At 43.7% G+C, this 16,962-nt stretch overlaps 2 protein-coding genes across 3 annotated transcripts; one reads left to right on the top strand and one right to left on the bottom strand.

The window, feature by feature from the left end:
- The first annotated feature begins 42 nt into the window (after positions 1-42).
- LOC105683947 (odorant receptor 13a-like) lies at positions 43-5,313 on the top strand. The gene is made up of 9 exons (XM_020851190.2): positions 43-2,570; positions 3,077-3,235; positions 3,302-3,482; positions 3,573-3,728; positions 3,802-3,914; positions 4,484-4,583; positions 4,660-4,764; positions 4,861-5,016; positions 5,105-5,313. The coding sequence occupies exons 1-9, from the start codon at positions 2,332-2,334 to the stop codon at positions 5,174-5,176; spliced, it is 1,281 nt and encodes a 426-aa protein (XP_020706849.2). The 5' UTR covers positions 43-2,331; the 3' UTR covers positions 5,177-5,313.
- Positions 5,215-16,953, bottom strand: LOC105684058 (serine/threonine-protein kinase ATR). 2 transcript variants are annotated; one of them, XM_012397163.3, is made up of 37 exons: positions 16,791-16,953; positions 16,494-16,699; positions 16,250-16,420; positions 16,020-16,177; positions 15,809-15,958; positions 15,522-15,723; positions 15,320-15,438; positions 14,673-15,241; positions 13,948-14,592; positions 13,690-13,873; positions 13,254-13,616; positions 13,069-13,191; positions 12,747-12,994; positions 12,449-12,670; positions 12,201-12,372; positions 11,990-12,116; positions 11,625-11,910; positions 11,384-11,544; positions 9,861-10,054; positions 9,697-9,781; positions 9,478-9,623; positions 9,293-9,409; positions 9,079-9,218; positions 8,793-9,017; positions 8,453-8,713; positions 8,159-8,384; positions 7,878-8,065; positions 7,609-7,790; positions 7,354-7,526; positions 7,131-7,274; positions 6,896-7,053; positions 6,559-6,790; positions 6,354-6,492; positions 6,161-6,275; positions 5,927-6,080; positions 5,612-5,845; positions 5,215-5,525 (listed from the first exon to the last, which is right to left on the bottom strand). In XM_012397163.3, the coding sequence occupies exons 1-37, from the start codon at positions 16,832-16,834 to the stop codon at positions 5,343-5,345; spliced, it is 7,446 nt and encodes a 2,481-aa protein (XP_012252586.2). In that variant the 5' UTR covers positions 16,835-16,953; the 3' UTR covers positions 5,215-5,342. The 2 variants fall into 2 exon arrangements, with proteins under 2 accessions (XP_012252586.2, XP_048511999.1); XM_048656042.1 differs by lacking the exons at positions 15,320-15,438; positions 15,522-15,723; positions 15,809-15,958; ... (1 more) ...; positions 16,250-16,420; positions 16,791-16,953 and having other exon boundaries at positions 16,494-16,663.
- Positions 16,954-16,962: the final 9 nt, after the last annotated feature.

Raw genomic sequence — 16,962 nt, 5'->3', positions numbered from 1 at the left:
ATTGTTATTGTTGTTGATGTTGTTTTTTTTTAAACAATCTTTACGAACGAGCTGCAACTTCAGGTGGTGTTTCGAACGGATTGATTCTTGAAAGAAAAAATTACAAAATAAAAAATTTGAAAAAAAAAGAGTCGAAGTTGAGACGGGCGAGTGTGAAAAATTGAGTAGTGCAAAATATGCGCGAAACGCGCCAATGAGAATTAAGAACGAACGTACGACAATCGGCACAGATGAGTGACAGCTGAAGACGTGTTGGAATTATTTGGCACGATTTCAATTCCCGATTAATACAAGCAAAGGTGCAGATCTATCGCCTAGATTAAATTGGCAACTGCGAACGAACCGTGATGATGATTATTATTTTACGGAAACCGATCGGCGATCGGTTGGAAGAAGAAATGATACAGAAGTATGGAAAGAGAGAGAGAGGAGGTAGGAAAATGGGGAGAACGAAGAAATTGGCGAGTGCGCTGATTTTCAGGCTTATTTGAAAATCGCCAAAATTTTCGGCGAACAGAAGGAAGCGAAGAAGGAGAGAAGCAGATGAAAAAGAGGAAACGGCGGGGACGCGCAGCTTCGATATAATATATAAGGCGTGCTAGAATTTGGCCCGGTTTTCACTCTACCTACATTTTACGTACCTCGCACGAGCAGCTCATATTCCTAACGGGCTTCGTCAACTTCTCGTTTCCATCTGATAACTCGATATTACAGGCCCATTAAATTCCCATAGTCAATCGCCCGGCTCTTCACGCTCACCTGTATCCGAAGAAATCAAAAACCAAAAAAGTCAAAAACGTGAAAACCGAAGGGAGGAAAATAAAATAGAAAAAAAAAACGCGAAACGTTTCAACGATATCGTGATACCGTTTTTAAAGGGTTGTTTTTTTTTTTTTTTATAATCCCTCACCTGAAGCGACTTTTGCAGCAGACAATTATCGAAAAAAAAAACGGAAAAAAAATTCATCGAAATAAAAATATCCCCGAAGAAGTTTGGAGAAATTTTTTTTCTCGTACCGCAAATATTATAATTACAGATCCGATAAGTTTCTTGGTGTACAAAAATGATGTCATATTAGTCGCTACACTGATCCACATGTATAACGACTTTTACTTCTATCTACGATGTGCCTACGTTGTAACGAAATTACCGTAAAAAGTTTATCTTTCGCGGCAACGCCTATACCGAATTTTTTGCCACTCGACGATTTTTCGTTTTGGTCACTGGTTGTTTTTCTTTCTCTTTTCATTTTTTATTTTCTTCTTCTCTAGTTAATACGCTATGCAGATACGTACGTATGTCCAAAAAGCACATAATTCGTGTTTCTTTCCACGATTTCTCTCTCTTGGAGAGAAAGAGAGAAAGAAAATAAAAGGCAAATATGTGTCTAGATTCACGTGCGCAAGGAACACCAAAATTCTTTTGAAAAAAAAAAAGATAGAAAAAGTCCGGAATTACTGTAATTATCATTATATCATACCATAATTATTGTTACCATCTACGTTGCACCCGATGGTTAAATTCATTCTCAAATATCATCGTCACTCAACGATGCTGTTTTTTTGAAAAACGAGAGGATCGTTCGATTGGATAAAATTTTCGAAACAGATCAGGTCGGGTATCTTGGAGATCGGGAAGTCGGAGAGAAGAAAAAAATGTAATTTGTTCCTAATTTGCGTATAGAAATTCCGACGAACTGACCTCTAAAATTGACGCGATCATGTTCACCCTCTCCGACGACGAGAGGATGAAAAAAAAAAATGTCAACGAATTTCAAGCAGGGATCGTTAACCACGTCGTATACAAAATTTGCGTCGCGTATCGGATGCGAGGATTAGAAATTCATGAGAAAATAACTCGAGCGTTTGATCCGGACAATTTGAATGCTATTAAACCAATAGCGAAATCGTGTAACGATCGTCGGTTGCACTAAATACGCAATTAATTACCAAATTCATCAGCGATCTATTTGGCAAAAAAACTGGGCAACAATTATCGCTCAATTGTCGCTAATTTAAGGAGGAGGTCGCTTCGCCGCCGTCATAATAATCTGCAAGTCTGGAGATATTTTGTTGGCTTTGTTTTTTTTTTTTTTTTCGCCATCAAGTTTTACGTTAAAAATTCAAAAGATCGATCGATCTCTGCAGCCTTACGGCTGCTACCCCGGGGGTATAATAGGCGCGGTGGCACCCGCATGAATATTAACGTGGAAAAGAAGAACGGGAAAGAGAGGAGGTAGAAAAAAAAACGAACGAACGACGAAGAACACTCGAGTATATATATCGCGGGATGTACACATTATTTGCGGATCATATTTATTTCATCGCGAAATGGTGCGATCAAAGTTTCCGCAGTGCTGCAAGTCAAACGTACGAAACAAGACGGGAAATCGCAGAGAGGATGCCGATACGTACATATTGATGAATCGTTTGATCCTGAGTATGGTCGGCCTGTACCCGAAAAATGGACTGAGGTGTTTGACGGTAGCTTTCTTCATGCTTCTGATAGTCGTACCTCAAGTCCTACAAATTTATCACTCGACCGATCTCGGGGTCATTTTGGAAACAAGGTTCGTCCGGATCCGTGAACACGATCAAGGAAGTCACACGCAGAGGTGTGGCGATAATTAGACCGATTTAAAGTTAACCGAAAGTCAGATCGGCCATCGTCGTCGTTTTTTTTTATTTATTTTTTTTTTTCTTTCCCCATAAATATTCTACACGGTCTACGCGCGGTCCCCCCAGACTTTTGCAACGATCCAGAAAATCGAAATCGAAAGCCTGACCGTCTTTCGATTCCTCCGATATTATTATTATTATTGGCCGGGTAAAACCGTTATTTTCGCGCTTGTGAGCGAATCGCCGAAACCGAAACCGGTATCGAAAACTAGAATCCATAGTAATATTCGTGTCAAGCGATTGAATAAAATTCGAGTCAATAAGAATCACGGTTGAAATTAATTAGATATACGGTCCGTCGGGAATTGATGATCGTTTGACTTCCTTCTTTCCTTTTCTTCTCCTTTTCGGGGGGGGGGATTAATGAAAAAAAAAAAAACGGACCGTCTCGTTTCAGCTCCGTTCTGCTCACCATATTACTCGCACTATTGAAAATGATAGTTTGGACTTTGAAGAGCAAGGACATGAGCGATCTGATATCTTACATGTTCGACGATTATTGGAAGGTGGCTAAAATCGGGGATGAGACGCCATCTTGTTTTCTCAGATACGCCAGGTGAGTGAAATTTCGATATCCGTAATCGATTACCGATTGTTCGTCAACTTATTATCTTCCGTTCAGGTTCGCCAGGACGTTCACGAGGTGTTACTTTTTTCTCGTGCTGAACGCGTTGCTCCTCTTTTGCGGCTCGCCGTTCGTACGCTCGGCGATATCCGTTGATAACGAGTCGGTTAATAAGAGTCGTACTTTTTTATTCCCCGCCATGTATCCCGAGGGATGGACGCAGCGTCCTCTCTACGAGGTGCTTAATTTTTCTCTTTCCTCGCAGTTTTTTTTTAAATAAAAAACCAAAAAACAAAAAAATTATATACGGATTTTACTTTCCTCCCAGATCGCACTCGTCTCGCAGGTGATAGCGACCTTCTCCTGCGCGGCGGTCGTTCTCGCGATCGACACTATCGTTGCCACGTCTCTCTTCCTCACCTGCGGACAGTTCAAAATTGTCCAAAATAATCTCAGAGGGCTCGGTAACAACGAAGCGAACAACGTGAGGGACGTAAATGTTCTCGGTGAAACGCTCTGCTCGAGAAATCCCTGAATTATAACGTTTCCTGTTGCAGGACGAAACCGGAGAACGCGGTCAACGCGGCGAAGAATCCGCCCGACAGAACCGGCAAATTGTGGATCGCGATAAACTAACAACGTACATCGATCATCATCGAGCCGTGATCAAGTATCAATAGTTTTCGGAAACCTTCGATATTTTATGTCTGTAAAGTTGCGGAGCCACTTCGAGCTGCCAGCAAAAATTCATATAGGAGAATTCGTTACTTTTTTGTTGCTAATTTGTTACAACAATCCCGAATTCGTTGCTCTTGAAAATGGTAAGAGCAACAAATTGGCAAAAAAAAAAAAAATCGGAAACCGATGGAAATGACGTTTTTTTTTATTTTTTTGTTGCTAATTTGTTGCTCTTACCATTTTCAAGAGCAACGAATTCGGGATTGTTGTAACAAATTAGCAACAAAAAAAAACGTCATTCCCATCGGTTGCCGATTTTTTTTTTTGTTTTTTTTTAATCAGGCGGCATCCAGCTGGAATCAAAGTTAGCTAACCCGTTTTTTTTTTTTTTCGAAAATGGTAATAGCAACGAAATTCGGATCGGCGTAACAAATCAGCGACAAAAAAGTAACGAATTTTCCTACATGCATTTTTACTGGCGACTCAAAGTGGTTCAGCAACTTTACAGACGTCGATATTTTCGAACGATTTTAATCAGCTGCTACCTTATCATCGCCGCAGGTTTTCGGACAAACTGAACCGTTTGTTCAGCCCGATAATGCTGTGCCAAGTTCTGGCCAGCAATCTGATCATTTGTTTGGTCGGGCTGCAGATGACCTCGGTGGGTTCGGTCGTCCGCTAATTCAAAACATAAACACAACAACGTACGACCTTGATTTTCTCTACCCGTGTTTCAGACTCTGACGGACGAGGGAAAGGTTCTCAAGTATTTCGCCTACCTCATGATGGCACTTTATCAGCTGATGATGTTCTGCTTGCCCGGCGACGATCTGATCAACCAAGTAAATTTTCCATCTCGTCTTCGAAAGCACGGAAAAATTTCTATAAAAATCATTATTTCTTAAAAAAACAAATTCAATATCGATTGCGAATACCAGAGTTCGGCGGTCAGCGACGCCGCCTATTCCACGAACTGGTACTTGGCCACGGAATCGTTCAAGGCCGACGTGATTTTCGTCATCGTCAGGGGCCAGAAACCCTCGAGAATAACGGCCGGAAAATTCAACGTAATGTGCATGGAACATTTCGGAACGGTGGGTACATGGGAGTACGGATACACGTGTTATCTTATTTTTTTTTTCTTTCAATTTTCGAAAATCGGTTATCAATTTTTGGTTTCAGGTACTGAGCGCGTCCATGTCGTATTTTATGGTGCTGAGAAGTTTCAGCCAGGGAGACTACGCCGCGAGATAATTTCAGGGAAAAAATCGTACAACAATTATGGACAGATATTGTAAGAAAACGCTGTAATTTATTTTCGTTTATCAATGTGTCAGGTAAAAAAAAAAAGATCCTCCTCGATGCGTCGAGGTCGTTCTCAACGACGCGAATACTCGCTGTTGAACCGGTAGAAAATTATTCACAAGTAAGGTCCCCATCCCATGTACATTTGGCAGAGGTTATCGACGTTCGTTGCTTCGAGAATGAGGTGATTGGTCTGCCCCTCCACGCTCAGATTCAGAGCGATATTCTCCAACTTTTTTCCCTGGGATCTCAGCAGACCCTTCAAACGCTGTTCGATATTTTTTATGTGCTCCACCGCCTGAGAGAAGCAAAAAACAAAAAACAAACAAAAAATATTATCGTTGTTATCACATCGTCTGTCGGCTTTCGAGGCCGAAGACTCACTTTTTCGTTTGTCTTCTCTCCCGCGTCCGGCTGTCGTTTGTTCCAACTGACCAAAGGGTCGTAGACGAAGGGGGTGAGGACGCTGACCAACGTGGTCGCCTGCTCCCTCAGGACTCTCATGGTGGTCTGGCATGACCTTCTGAACGGTCCTTCGAACTTCAACGGCCCCATGGCCTCGACCATGTTGTTCGTCAGACGGAAAGGGACGCGTTCCGGCCAGTCGAAAAATTCACCCTGTAAAAATATCGCGTGAAAATGAATCGCGCGAATCGAGGGGAATCTCGCGGGGTGGACGAACACGGCGCGGCCATATACCCTGTTGAACAAACAGTTGAAATCCACGTGGACGCAGTCGCCGCACTTCGAGTCGAACAGAATATTTTCACCGTGACGATCGCCCAGGCCCAGTATGTAGCCGACCATCGACATCACCGCCGTAGTCCTGATGTACGCCGTTCGCGCCTCGTACCTATTTCGTATCGGGGAACGGTTAGCGGCGGATCGGAGAGGCGGAAAATATTTTTCAGAGGGGGATCGGTCTCGACTTACCATCCGTAAGGATCGGGGAACGTTAGACGGAACCATTCGCCGAGCACCGGGGGATGCCGGGGCAAAAGTACCTCGAGAAAGACTCGACGCTTCTTCTCCAAGGGCTCCTGCAGACCTGGGGGAAAAAATCCGGAGAAATCGAATTATTCGAGATGAATTGGACGATCGGCGACGTCGACCGGCACTCACTCACCGCACGTCCTCGCTTTCAGTTCTCGCGCGGTCATGTAGGTGCCCCGTTCTTTGTAAAATTCCAAAAGTATCGGTCGAAATCCGACCAAGTTATGAATCCATTCTATCAGTCCGCATTCCTCGTTCAACGGGACGACGCTCTGCGAAATAATACGGAGGGTTTGGAAGTCTGCGGGTTTTTTCTGAGGATCGCGTCGGGGACTCACGTATGTGCGAATGTAGAGTCGCCTCTGACGTGACTCGGGATCCTTTTGCAGGTACTTGTTGACGATGTCGTTGAACTCCATGAGTCTGAAGTCGCGTCGCAGATCGTCCTTCGGTTTGCACATGAACAGGTATTCCCTGCCGTCCGATCCGCGTAGCGCTATCCTTCGCGGTCTTTGGAGCGACGGCATCACTACCACCTTGTCGTCGATGCCGACGATATGGGCCCATTGCCTGTAGGGTTGAAGAAAAAAAAAAAAAAAACAACAAGCGGAAAATCAGAAAATCAAAAGTTCAAGCGCAATCCGGAATCGAATCGTCGGTTCGAACGACATTTACGTTGGAAAGGGATCGTGGGCATCGGACGGCGTGACTTTCGAAGGTAGATGAAGCTGCCTGAATCTCGTGGTGGGTATCATGATTTCACCGAAATCCGAGGACGCCAACAACCTCGGCAAGTACTTGGAAAGGGATGAAACGCTCGTGGTCTTGGTGCCCTGGAAAGAGAGGATGAAGAAAAAAAGCAAAATTTCGAAGGTTTCCACTCGCTGCGTATCGCTCGACCTGATCTTACTTCAGGTATGGCTTTGTTGGACAGCTCTATGAGTCGCTCCCAAAGCCTGTTCAAGTCTTGTATCAACTTGGTGTGTTGTGGGGACTGCAGGGTTGGGTGATTGAAGATTTCCTGGCATCGTTTTTGCCTGACGGGATAAGAGGACTGAAAAAAATTCAAATGTAGCCTATCAACTCCCGGTGAACGGTTCCTCGTTGGTGTCGTAGCGATGCGGATCACCCACCTTGAAAACGGAGCCCATCATCCACAAGCAATGTTGAGGATAAGCGGATATCAGTTTAACCAAAATCGAGCACAATGTGTTCTGCACTTCACGGCACGGATGACAAATCCTCGATACTAATTGGCTGAAAGCCGTTAGCCACATAAACGTGGGAAGTCTTTCCAGGTACACCTCTGCGACGAATAGAAAAAAAAAACAACATTTCAATCCTCCGGGGATCATCAATCATCGGTATACATATCTATAAAATCTTACCGACGAGCTTCGTCATTTTCACAAGAGTCTCCTGACGAGTCCTCGTATCACCGCTCGCTGCTTGGACACGAGACGCGTAATCCAGCCAGATCGTGAGCATTCTAGGCATCGACTGATGAACGTATTTGCACCCGTACTGCAACGATTTGCCGTAATAATTCATCATGTGAACTTGCAAATCCCTGTGAAAAAACAAAAAAAAAAAAAACAACCTCTCGTCACATTTCGAGACTTCCTTCGCTTCCGTTTCGCAAATTACTCCGACTAACCTTCCGCTCTTGGTGTCCCTGTCGTCGTGGGTCATCCTGTGGACGATCGACTCGAAGTAACGAGCGCAAGATAGTAAACTTTTTTCCCATACCCTCCAAACCTCGATGGCCTCTTTGTAGTTGCAAATATTACCATCCGTGTCAACGTTCAACGTTTCGTCGTTATATTTAGCGTACAGGAGTTTGGCCTGCGGTAAAAAACACCGAGACGTCAGCAAAATTCGTCGCAAACTTCGAACCCCTTGAAAAAAAATATCAATCACACCGGTCTGGATACACACCCTGGCGCACTGTCTCCTCTCTTCCACGCATGTATCCGGTGGCATCTGTTTGTAATGAGCGGAGGGTTGGAAACAATTGGCGAAGCATCTCTTGAGGGTGGTGAAGGCTTCCTCCTGGCATCCCTTTTGCCAGTACAGCTGTGCCTGTTCTATGTACAATTCTTGAGGCGGGCAGTTCTCGCTCGCGGACAAAATGTACATGTACGCCTGCTGGTACAACCGCGATCTGACGAAACGGATCAAATTTTACGGATGATTTCGACTTTTATTTCGAATAACAAGAGAGACACTCACTTCCTCGCTATTTTCGCGCTTTTCAGCCATATCTTGCCGATCTCCTGTTTCAACGTGGAATTTTCGAGGCCCGTAGTCTGCCGTTGGAGTTGAACGGCTAGGTCGAGGGTCGCCCTCCGCATACTGAGAACGGCCTCGACGCCGCGCGAAGCTCTGACGAGTTCCCCCCGCATCTCCCACTCTTTGAATATCGACGGCAGTTGTTCGGGATCGACGAGCATTTTGGAAATGGCTTTTTCGAATTCGTTCAGTATGTGCAACCTGAATTGGATGATATCGACTGTTTTCGAATTTCGATGGGAAACGGTACGTCTACGTCTCGGGGACGACGGCTACTCACTTCATTATTTGGGGATAGCTTTGCTGGTAGGCACCTTGTCGGGCCGCTGCACCCAGGAGAGAGACGAGCCTCCTTTTGATCGGTAGAAAATCGGGCGGTTGTCCGGTGGCCAGTCCGTCGAGCAGCGATTTCTTCGCCGTGTTTCTCGCCATGTCGTCCAGCTGCGAGAAATCCGATAAGCGCCAGAAAACCTCCTCATCCGCTATCAGGGGTCCCAATTCGGGCCTGAACATAGAGAAACGCGGTCGTTGAAATCCGGAGATCGCCCGAAGTTTCTCGTTATTACCTGTTGTTGAGAATTCCCTCGGTGATATTGGTCGCGGTGAACGGATGATCGAGACCGATGTAACACTGCACCATACCTTGCAGATATTTTGGCTTCACCTTTTGACCTTGAGCTAATCTCTCGTAGCAGGTGGCAGCGTCCTGAGAACGATTTCAATACGTCGCGTGGATTGTATCGAGGAGATTCGTTACCGAAGGTTTTTTTTTCAACTTACTTGCAGTTGCCCGCTGACTTCGTGAGCCAGTACCAGTTGCTGCAGAGTCGGGACTTCGTCCTGAGTCGCGAGGATACCCGAAATACCGTCGGGCTCTTCGAGCTGGGCGTATATTTTCTGAAAATTCGAAAGAAACGAGGCTTCAGAGTTTGAGGGGACGTCTGGATGGTTGAGCAATTTTTTACCGCGAGTAAACTAGTTTCCATGGATTCTGTGAGTCCTTGATTACTGGAGACCATGTGATCCTCCAGGTACATCAACGCCCGGTGATATTCTTGCGTTCGGTAACAACCTTTCGCCAGGGCCAGGCTGTTGAAGGTCTCGCAGAAAGCTGAACGAGGGTGAAGATCAGTGAAAATGTAACAGAAATGCTTAGCTACTGATTCGGTTTTTCGGTTCCTCACATTTTATGAACTGGTATTTCTGGTCCTTGTTCAACCGCCTTTCTCGTAACCATCTTTGCAAGTGATCGAGAATCGAGAAAACGACCTGTTATCGGGTAAAAAAAAGAAGCATGACATCAAAGGTTGATACACTAACACGGCTACCTCGGCAAACCATTTCTGACCTGAGAACAATGAATTCGTTTGTCCTCGTCGGAGATCCTGGTGCTGTGGGTAGTCGATTCCGATTGATAGCGAAGCGGTCTTCGGTCAAGGAGTTCCTTGTCAACGGATGTCTGCTCGCTGACATTTATTACAGCTAACATTTCCTCCCCTATTTTTACGCATTCTTCCTGGTTTCCGTTGGCCACAATGTGTGCTGCGGGTGTACAACGTGTGGAAAGGGAGAAAAATATCGAAGTTAACTTGGCCCCCCCGATATGTACCATTTGGGAAAAAATGTTTGCCATCGATTGTCCTTCGTTTGCCAATGTTTGCCATGTCTTTATCTTCGATTGCCGATGTTTGCCATGTCTTTATTTTCGTTTTCCCCTTTTTGATTTGTTTTCATTACTTTGATTCATGCTTATTTATTATGATCATTAATTATTATTGTAACAATGATGCACCGGCATTTTTGAGATGTTATAAAGACATGGCAAACGAAGATAAGGACATGTCAAACTTCGGCAAACAAAGATAAAGACACGGCAAACTTCGGCAAACAAAGATAAAGACATGGCAAACTTCGGCAAACGAAGATAAAGACATGGCAAATGAAAATGAAGACATGGCAAACTTTGGCAAACAAAGATAAAGACACGGCAAACTTCGGCAAACAAAGATAAAGACATGGCAAACGAAGATAAAGACATGGCAGATGAAAATAAAGACATGGCAAACTTCGGCAAACAAAGATAAAGACACGGCAAACTTCGGCAAACGAAGATAAAGACATGGCAAACGAAGATAAAGACATGGCAGATGAAAATAAAGACATGGCAAACTTCGGCAAACAAAGATAAAGACATGGCAAACTTCGGCAAACGAAGATAAAGACATGGCAAACGAAGATAAAGACACGGCAAACTTCGGCAAACAAAGATAAAGACATGACAAACGAAGATAAAGACATGGCAGATGAAAATAAAGACATGGCAAACTTCGGCAAACAAAGATAAAGACATGGCAAACTTCGGCAAACGAAGATAAAGACATGGCAAACGAAGATAAAGACACGGCAAACTTCGGCAAACAAAGATAAAGACATGGCAAACGAAGATAAAGACATGGCAGATGAAAATAAAGACATGGCAAACTTCGGCAAACAAAGATAAAGACATGGCAAACTTCGGCAAACGAAGATAAAGACATGGCAAACTTCGGCAAACGAAGATAAAGACATGGCAAACGAAGATAAAGACATGGCAAACTTCGGCAAACGAAGATAAAGACATGGCAAACTTCGGCAAACGAAGATAAAGACATGGCAAACGAAGATAAAGACATGGCAAACTTCAACAAATGAAGATAAGAACATGGCAAACTTTGGCAAACGAAGATCAAGATATGGCAAACATCGGCAAACGGACGACAATCGATGGCAAACATTTTTTATTAAATCATATATATTGGGAGGCCAAGTTAACTTCGGTGGAAAAGACACAGACAAAAACGGAAATAAATCCAGAGTACAAACGTCACTCACATACGACGTAAGGGATGAATAATATCAGAGTTTTGACGTCTCGTCGGAAAGCCGGCCTGCAAGCTGCTATCATATTTTTCAACGTCGATTCGTGAACGCTGTCGGACATACTGCACATCCAGTTGTAAGACCACTTGTCGAACGTTGATCCCTCCTCAGAACTAGATGCATTCATTCGTCGATAAATTTATCAACCAGATCAGAAGAACTCCGTGAATATCTGACACGTGTTTCGACTCACCCGTAGATGGGATGCGGATATTCATTGTCGTCTTTGATAGCGGTGATTTTGTAATGAGAGCTCAAGAAAGGATGTATCATTTGCTGAACCGTATTCGGGAACTGCTCCCAGTATTCTCTGTTATCACCGTCCGGAGATATGCTGTAAGTCTTCAGAATTTCTTGTATAGCCAAAGCGAAACAGCCCATGCTCTGGGTGTTTTTCTGCGACTGGAATGCTCGAACTAAATAGGTGAGAGCGAGGCAAGCGAAGTCTACATTTATTTCAAATATGAAATTCGCATCATCTGAAATAACCGGGAAATACCACCCCTGTTCAAAAATTCATACAGACACACGTTAGGGTTCAAGGATATATCTGAATACCTTTCGACTGTATCCTTCGGGGTAAGAGACTTGGTTCGACAGCGCCCAATTCTCCTAGGCATTCTCCGGAGGCTAGTCGAACGTTTTCATCTTTGTCTCGACAGCCGACCAACAGAGTGTCGAGAAGCTTTAAAGTAACGCAGAAAAAAAAATCGGTTCAGACAACCTTATCATTCGCGATAAAGCAATTCCTCGCAACCCAGCCACTCACCTGAACAATGAGCGGATGAACGACGCTCCCGCTCAGTATCATCTCGTTCAGAGGACTGCGGGAGTCGGCCAAGAATTTTTTCATATAAATCAGAGCCTTCAAACGTATTTCGTGCGTTTCGTGCGTAGTCCGTTTCAACCACATGCTCAAATTATCCTCGAAACTGTGGGGCCTGCGAAGACGGATGCGGATGAAAATACTGGATGATAAAAAAGAAGATGACGAGGAGAAGATTTCTGTCCCATTACCGCGCTTCCCGTATGTGGCGTTTGACGACCGCAACGATTTTTTCGGGGACATTCAAATCGTCTATAAAAAATAGCTCAGATATGAATCCGGTTGCTTCTTTCTCGCATTTGATCACCAGATACTCCATCATAGCGCTCGTTTCCTCGGGACAACGTTCGAGAAGTGTTGCAAGCGATATGAATATCGTTGGAATCAACGGACCCAAGTCTTCCACCGATATACTGCAAAGGGATGAAGATGATTAACCGCAATGTTGCTGGACACGCGACAAGCGATAGGTGGAAATGAAAAACGAACTTGTGCAAAAAAGAATCCCAGGCGTCGCAAATCAATTGCTGAAATCCAGGTCTGTTGAAATTCAGGGATGTACGCAGAGTCCCGAGGACTTTGAATCGCAAAGGGGTGAGATGGATCGGTCCCATGAATTCCATGAGAACAGACAGCGATCCCAAGGCCAGCTGCTGGACCGATTGATCGGATCTTGCACTGAGATTGCTGTCCAGATTGACCAGAACTCCGTGGAGTCTTGGTTTGAGATAAGCTGCCTGAAAAAACTCGAGTCTCTTAACAATGCCTGATATTTTTTTGTCCGCCTTCTTTCGATCCGGGCGCTACTCACGATGTTTTCACGCGTGTCGAATTTCCCCTCGTATTCCATGTCGAACTGGGACAAGACTTCTAGATGATTGATAACGTCGATCGTCCGTAAATGAAAATGGAGCATCAACTCGCTGAATATACCCTGCGGAACGCGGTACGAAGAGTGAGTGAATGGCGAACACGGTCCCGGTAAATTTATCTCACCATAAATGATCTGCGCATCAGATCGCAGACGCTGATGTTCGTGATATTTTCCACCAGAAGGAAACATTCCTTGGCAATTTGTTCATCCTCGGTGAGCAACACGTGAGGACAAATGTACTGAAAGTACTCGATGAACATGTCCTTCTCGTCTTTTGTAATAAGGTCAGCCATGTCGCTGCAGAGAGTCCTGACTTGCGGGTGTCTCACGACCCAAGGGATGAGGGTGCAAAGAGCGTAGTTTGCATCTTTGTGCAAAAGTTGACGGGAGCCCTGATATCCCACACATTTCGCGGCCCTGTGAAAGGAGCTCGCTAAATTGTAGCCGTGATTGACGCAATTACGAACAGCCACGTCTATCATCAGCTGTAAATCAAAATCGGTTAATGTACACGTGCGGTTTGGGGACGAGAACGGGATGAATGAATTCTATTCCTACGTCCAAAAACCCCTTTTTATAGCGATGGTATAAAAGCTTCGGGGTCGTTTCGTTGCAGGCGGAAATTTCCTGGAAAGCGGCAACGGCCGTTGAAACGGCTATGGAATTTGAATTCGTGTGGAGAATCGTCAGTAGAAATATGTTGAGCATCGATTGTTCCATGAGGTGAAGATGGTCCCTGAAACTGAAAGAAAGGGCGGCGATTCACGATCCACAATTCTAACGGCTTCCACTGTGCAAGTCCTCGATAAACGATACCTGGCAATTTTCTGGGCGATTTCAATTATCAGAATGTGTAAATTGAGATCTGGAGATTCTAGAACAGCTTCTAGCGCTACCGTCAATGTCTCGAGTACCAATGCTTGAAACTCTTTGAAATCTTGTGATATTTTTGGAGACGGTTTCTGTGATTTCACTTTGTCTTCGATCACAGATATGATGGCTTTTCCAACGTTTGCCCGGACTTTGTGATTTTCATCCTTGATGAACGGTAGCCAGACTTTTGCAGCTGCGTTGCTCTTGAAGAACTTCGTGTGGTTCGAAAATGACGGAAAAGTATGAGATACGAGTAAACGCTGATTAGCTGACATCTTTGGAAAAAATTGAAACTGTAAGCTCAGAAATCTCTCAACTTCGGGAGGTACAGTTTTTTTCTCGGAATGCTCAGAGACGGTCGATTCGTCGCAATCTACACAATTTATCGTCCACGCGGCTTCGGCGTCTTCTTGTCGAAAAATTTTTTTGACTATTCCAGATCCAGAAAGTAAGCACAGCAGTCCACCCGTATACTTTGAGGCTGTGAGCCGCAGCTCTTCGTTTCCCGAAGCTGCGGCCAGACTCAGTATTTCCAGAATCAAACCCAGAGAATATCCTTTTCCCATTCCCACAGCGAACATGAGATTACTAAAAGTAATAAACTGCGTGTTTATTTTGTCGAGACGAACAATTATTTTTTCCCCCCTTTCAATTTTTTTTTTTCTTACCGAATACCAGCAACTGCCAATTCGATACTGCCGCTAGTAACGCAAGCTTTGATCAACGGAATACGTTTTTCGCTATCACCGAATTCGCAGAGTGTATCCAAACACTTTATTCTTGTAACCATATCCAGAGATTGGCAAGCAGCGACGATTTGCTTGGATAACTTTGTGGAAGAGGAACCGATGCGAGGCAGAGACTCTAACAGAACGTTGTTGAGTTCTGTATTCTTGAATTCGCTGTGTCTGCACAATTGAATGATATTCTCGAAAATTATGACGGTATCCACGTCTGATTTCGAATCAAGTTCTTTAACGAAGGTTGCGGCTACGCGTTTTATCTCAGCCCCGTAAAAAACGCCTTCCTTATTCGATTGGGCTAAACAAGAATCCAACCAGCTCGAACACTTCAGGATATTGAGAGTATCGTCAAATTTTTTTTCCGACAGTTTATCGAGGAAAATGTTTAATAAAACATTCCACATCTTGCTGGACGGACTGATACTCGGTCGTTGAGTAGGACTGGAATTCATGAGTTCGTTCAACACCATGGGTTGCATGACCTCAAGAAAACCCTTTGAAAAAAAAGTAGGATATTTGGGGATGAGGGATAAAGATAAATCGACAGACATTTGAAAATTGTAGATACCCACGGGCCAATTTTTTAAATATTTAGCACATCTGGTTATTTCTTCTGGCGTAAAAATCATGGGATTATCCTTCAAGTAGCTTGTGATTTTTGAACAGGCTGCTTTTGTTAGACTCTCAAAGCCTGGGGTAAAAAGAACAATGTGTTATTTATGCTTTTTTGGTGATGTTGCGGATGACGTGTGAAACCCTCACTCATTAACTCACCATTCAAGTTATTGAATATTGTTAAATCGAGTATGTCAAAGCACAGACTTGTTACAGATGGAGAGCAATCAATGACGCCGATGAAATTGATAAACTTTTCTACCCAATTTGTATCCACTTCAGGCGATAATTTGCCGAGACTTTTCCAGGTAGGAATGAGTTTAACAATTTCTGTGATTCGCATGATAACTTCGTATTGTTCCTTTAATTAATATATCAATTATTTTTCGAAAAATCATGTTTTCATTCATTTTTACGGCTGTTGTAATGAAAGAGCGAATATCTACCGTAGGTGTTATTATCGACCGCTCAATAATCTGCGTGAAAATTTCAAGTGCCATAAATTTAATGTCTGGAGCAGAATTCACCATCATTTTAAGGCTGATATCCCACAACCTTGTCTGGTTCCACAAAGCAACACCAGTTTCAAGGATCACCTTAAAATGATTGCAGTATTGAAATAGCTGATCAACCCAAGAACAAAGATTGAGATTTTACCTTTGTTATGGAAATCTGTATCAAATGCAGTCTGTTTTCTTGTATACATAGAGGTGAGGATACAAGTTCTAAGTTTTGAATGACACCGGGTTCAGTGTGAAACTTTGCAAGCCTTATGTGTTCACCAGGTGTGCAAGTTTCTTCGAACGCTAATATTTCTATAAAATAATCCCCAATGAATTTTGGATCATAGAATCAGTAAATGAAATCTCTTAAACCTCTGCACATACCATAAAGAATATCTATTAGTTCAGAAGATACTACATCAAAATTAACAATATAATGTCGTGCCAATATGCGCAGCATACAAGTCTGAACTTCCAAACTGCTAGCCAGAACTTCTTTACCGAATGGCGCGCTGGATATGTAAAACATGGTTCCAAAAAGCCATGTTGTAAAAGCTAAGAAAACAGAACACGGGGAAGAAGTTAGCTCATGCTTGGTTGATGGTGAATAATTATTACAAGTATAAACCTGTGTATTGTTTCTGAATGTTGTCATAGTTTTCTCCAACTCCTTGAGGAGGTACTAAAATATTAGTCAGGTTTGCAGACCCTCGTAAAATGGAATCCAAGATTACTTGGATCGTTCTCTCTGCCGTGGGGTCTTTGAGATCGGACAATATTGCCACGAGAGGATTGTTTATGACTCGCCATACTGTCTCAGCAGCTGCAACGTTGCTGCGAAGAAATGAAGAGAAGAATGGCTTTACTGATCAAGATTTGTTACAATGATTCCACGATAAGTTGAGAAGGACGAGATTGAAATTACCTATCGCCGTTATGGGAAACTTCTGCAGTACTGCCACTGTTCATGGTGTATTGATAGACGACTATCTCTGGGGATCCATTATCAAAATATTCAAGTGTTGACAGACTTTGACACTTCACTAGTTGCAAGAGGTTAAAATGGAGTAACGTGACTTTTCGCGCGTTTTTTCCAG

The sequence above is a fragment of the Athalia rosae genome, chromosome 5 (assembly GCF_917208135.1).
Source record: "Athalia rosae chromosome 5, iyAthRosa1.1, whole genome shotgun sequence".
NCBI classification, from domain to species: Eukaryota; Metazoa; Arthropoda; class Insecta; order Hymenoptera; family Athaliidae; genus Athalia; species Athalia rosae.
The sequence above is the reverse complement of the archived record's forward strand: the minus strand, read 5'-3'. Positions and strand labels throughout refer to the sequence as shown.

Bases quoted from the DNA above. Each gene is read 5' to 3' on its own strand.
- LOC105683947 (XM_020851190.2), top strand. From the start codon at position 2,332: ATGGTGCGATCAAAGTTTCCGCAGTGCTGCAAGTCAAACGTACGAAAC. The intron at 3,236-3,301 runs GTGAGTGAAATT...TCTTCCGTTCAG, and splicing joins TGTTTTCTCAGATACGCCAG to GTTCGCCAGGACGTTCACGA. The intron at 3,729-3,801 runs GTGAGGGACGTA...TTCCTGTTGCAG, and splicing joins GTAACAACGAAGCGAACAAC to GACGAAACCGGAGAACGCGG.
- LOC105684058 (XM_012397163.3), bottom strand. From the start codon at position 16,834: ATGAACAGTGGCAGTACTGCAGAAGTTTCCCATAACGGCGATAG. The intron at 8,066-8,158 runs GTGTGTATCCAG...TTTTTACCGCAG, and splicing joins AGAGGAGACAGTGCGCCAGG to GCCAAACTCCTGTACGCTAA. The intron at 7,275-7,353 runs GTGGGTGATCCG...AATTTTTTTCAG, and splicing joins TGATGGGCTCCGTTTTCAAG to TCCTCTTATCCCGTCAGGCA.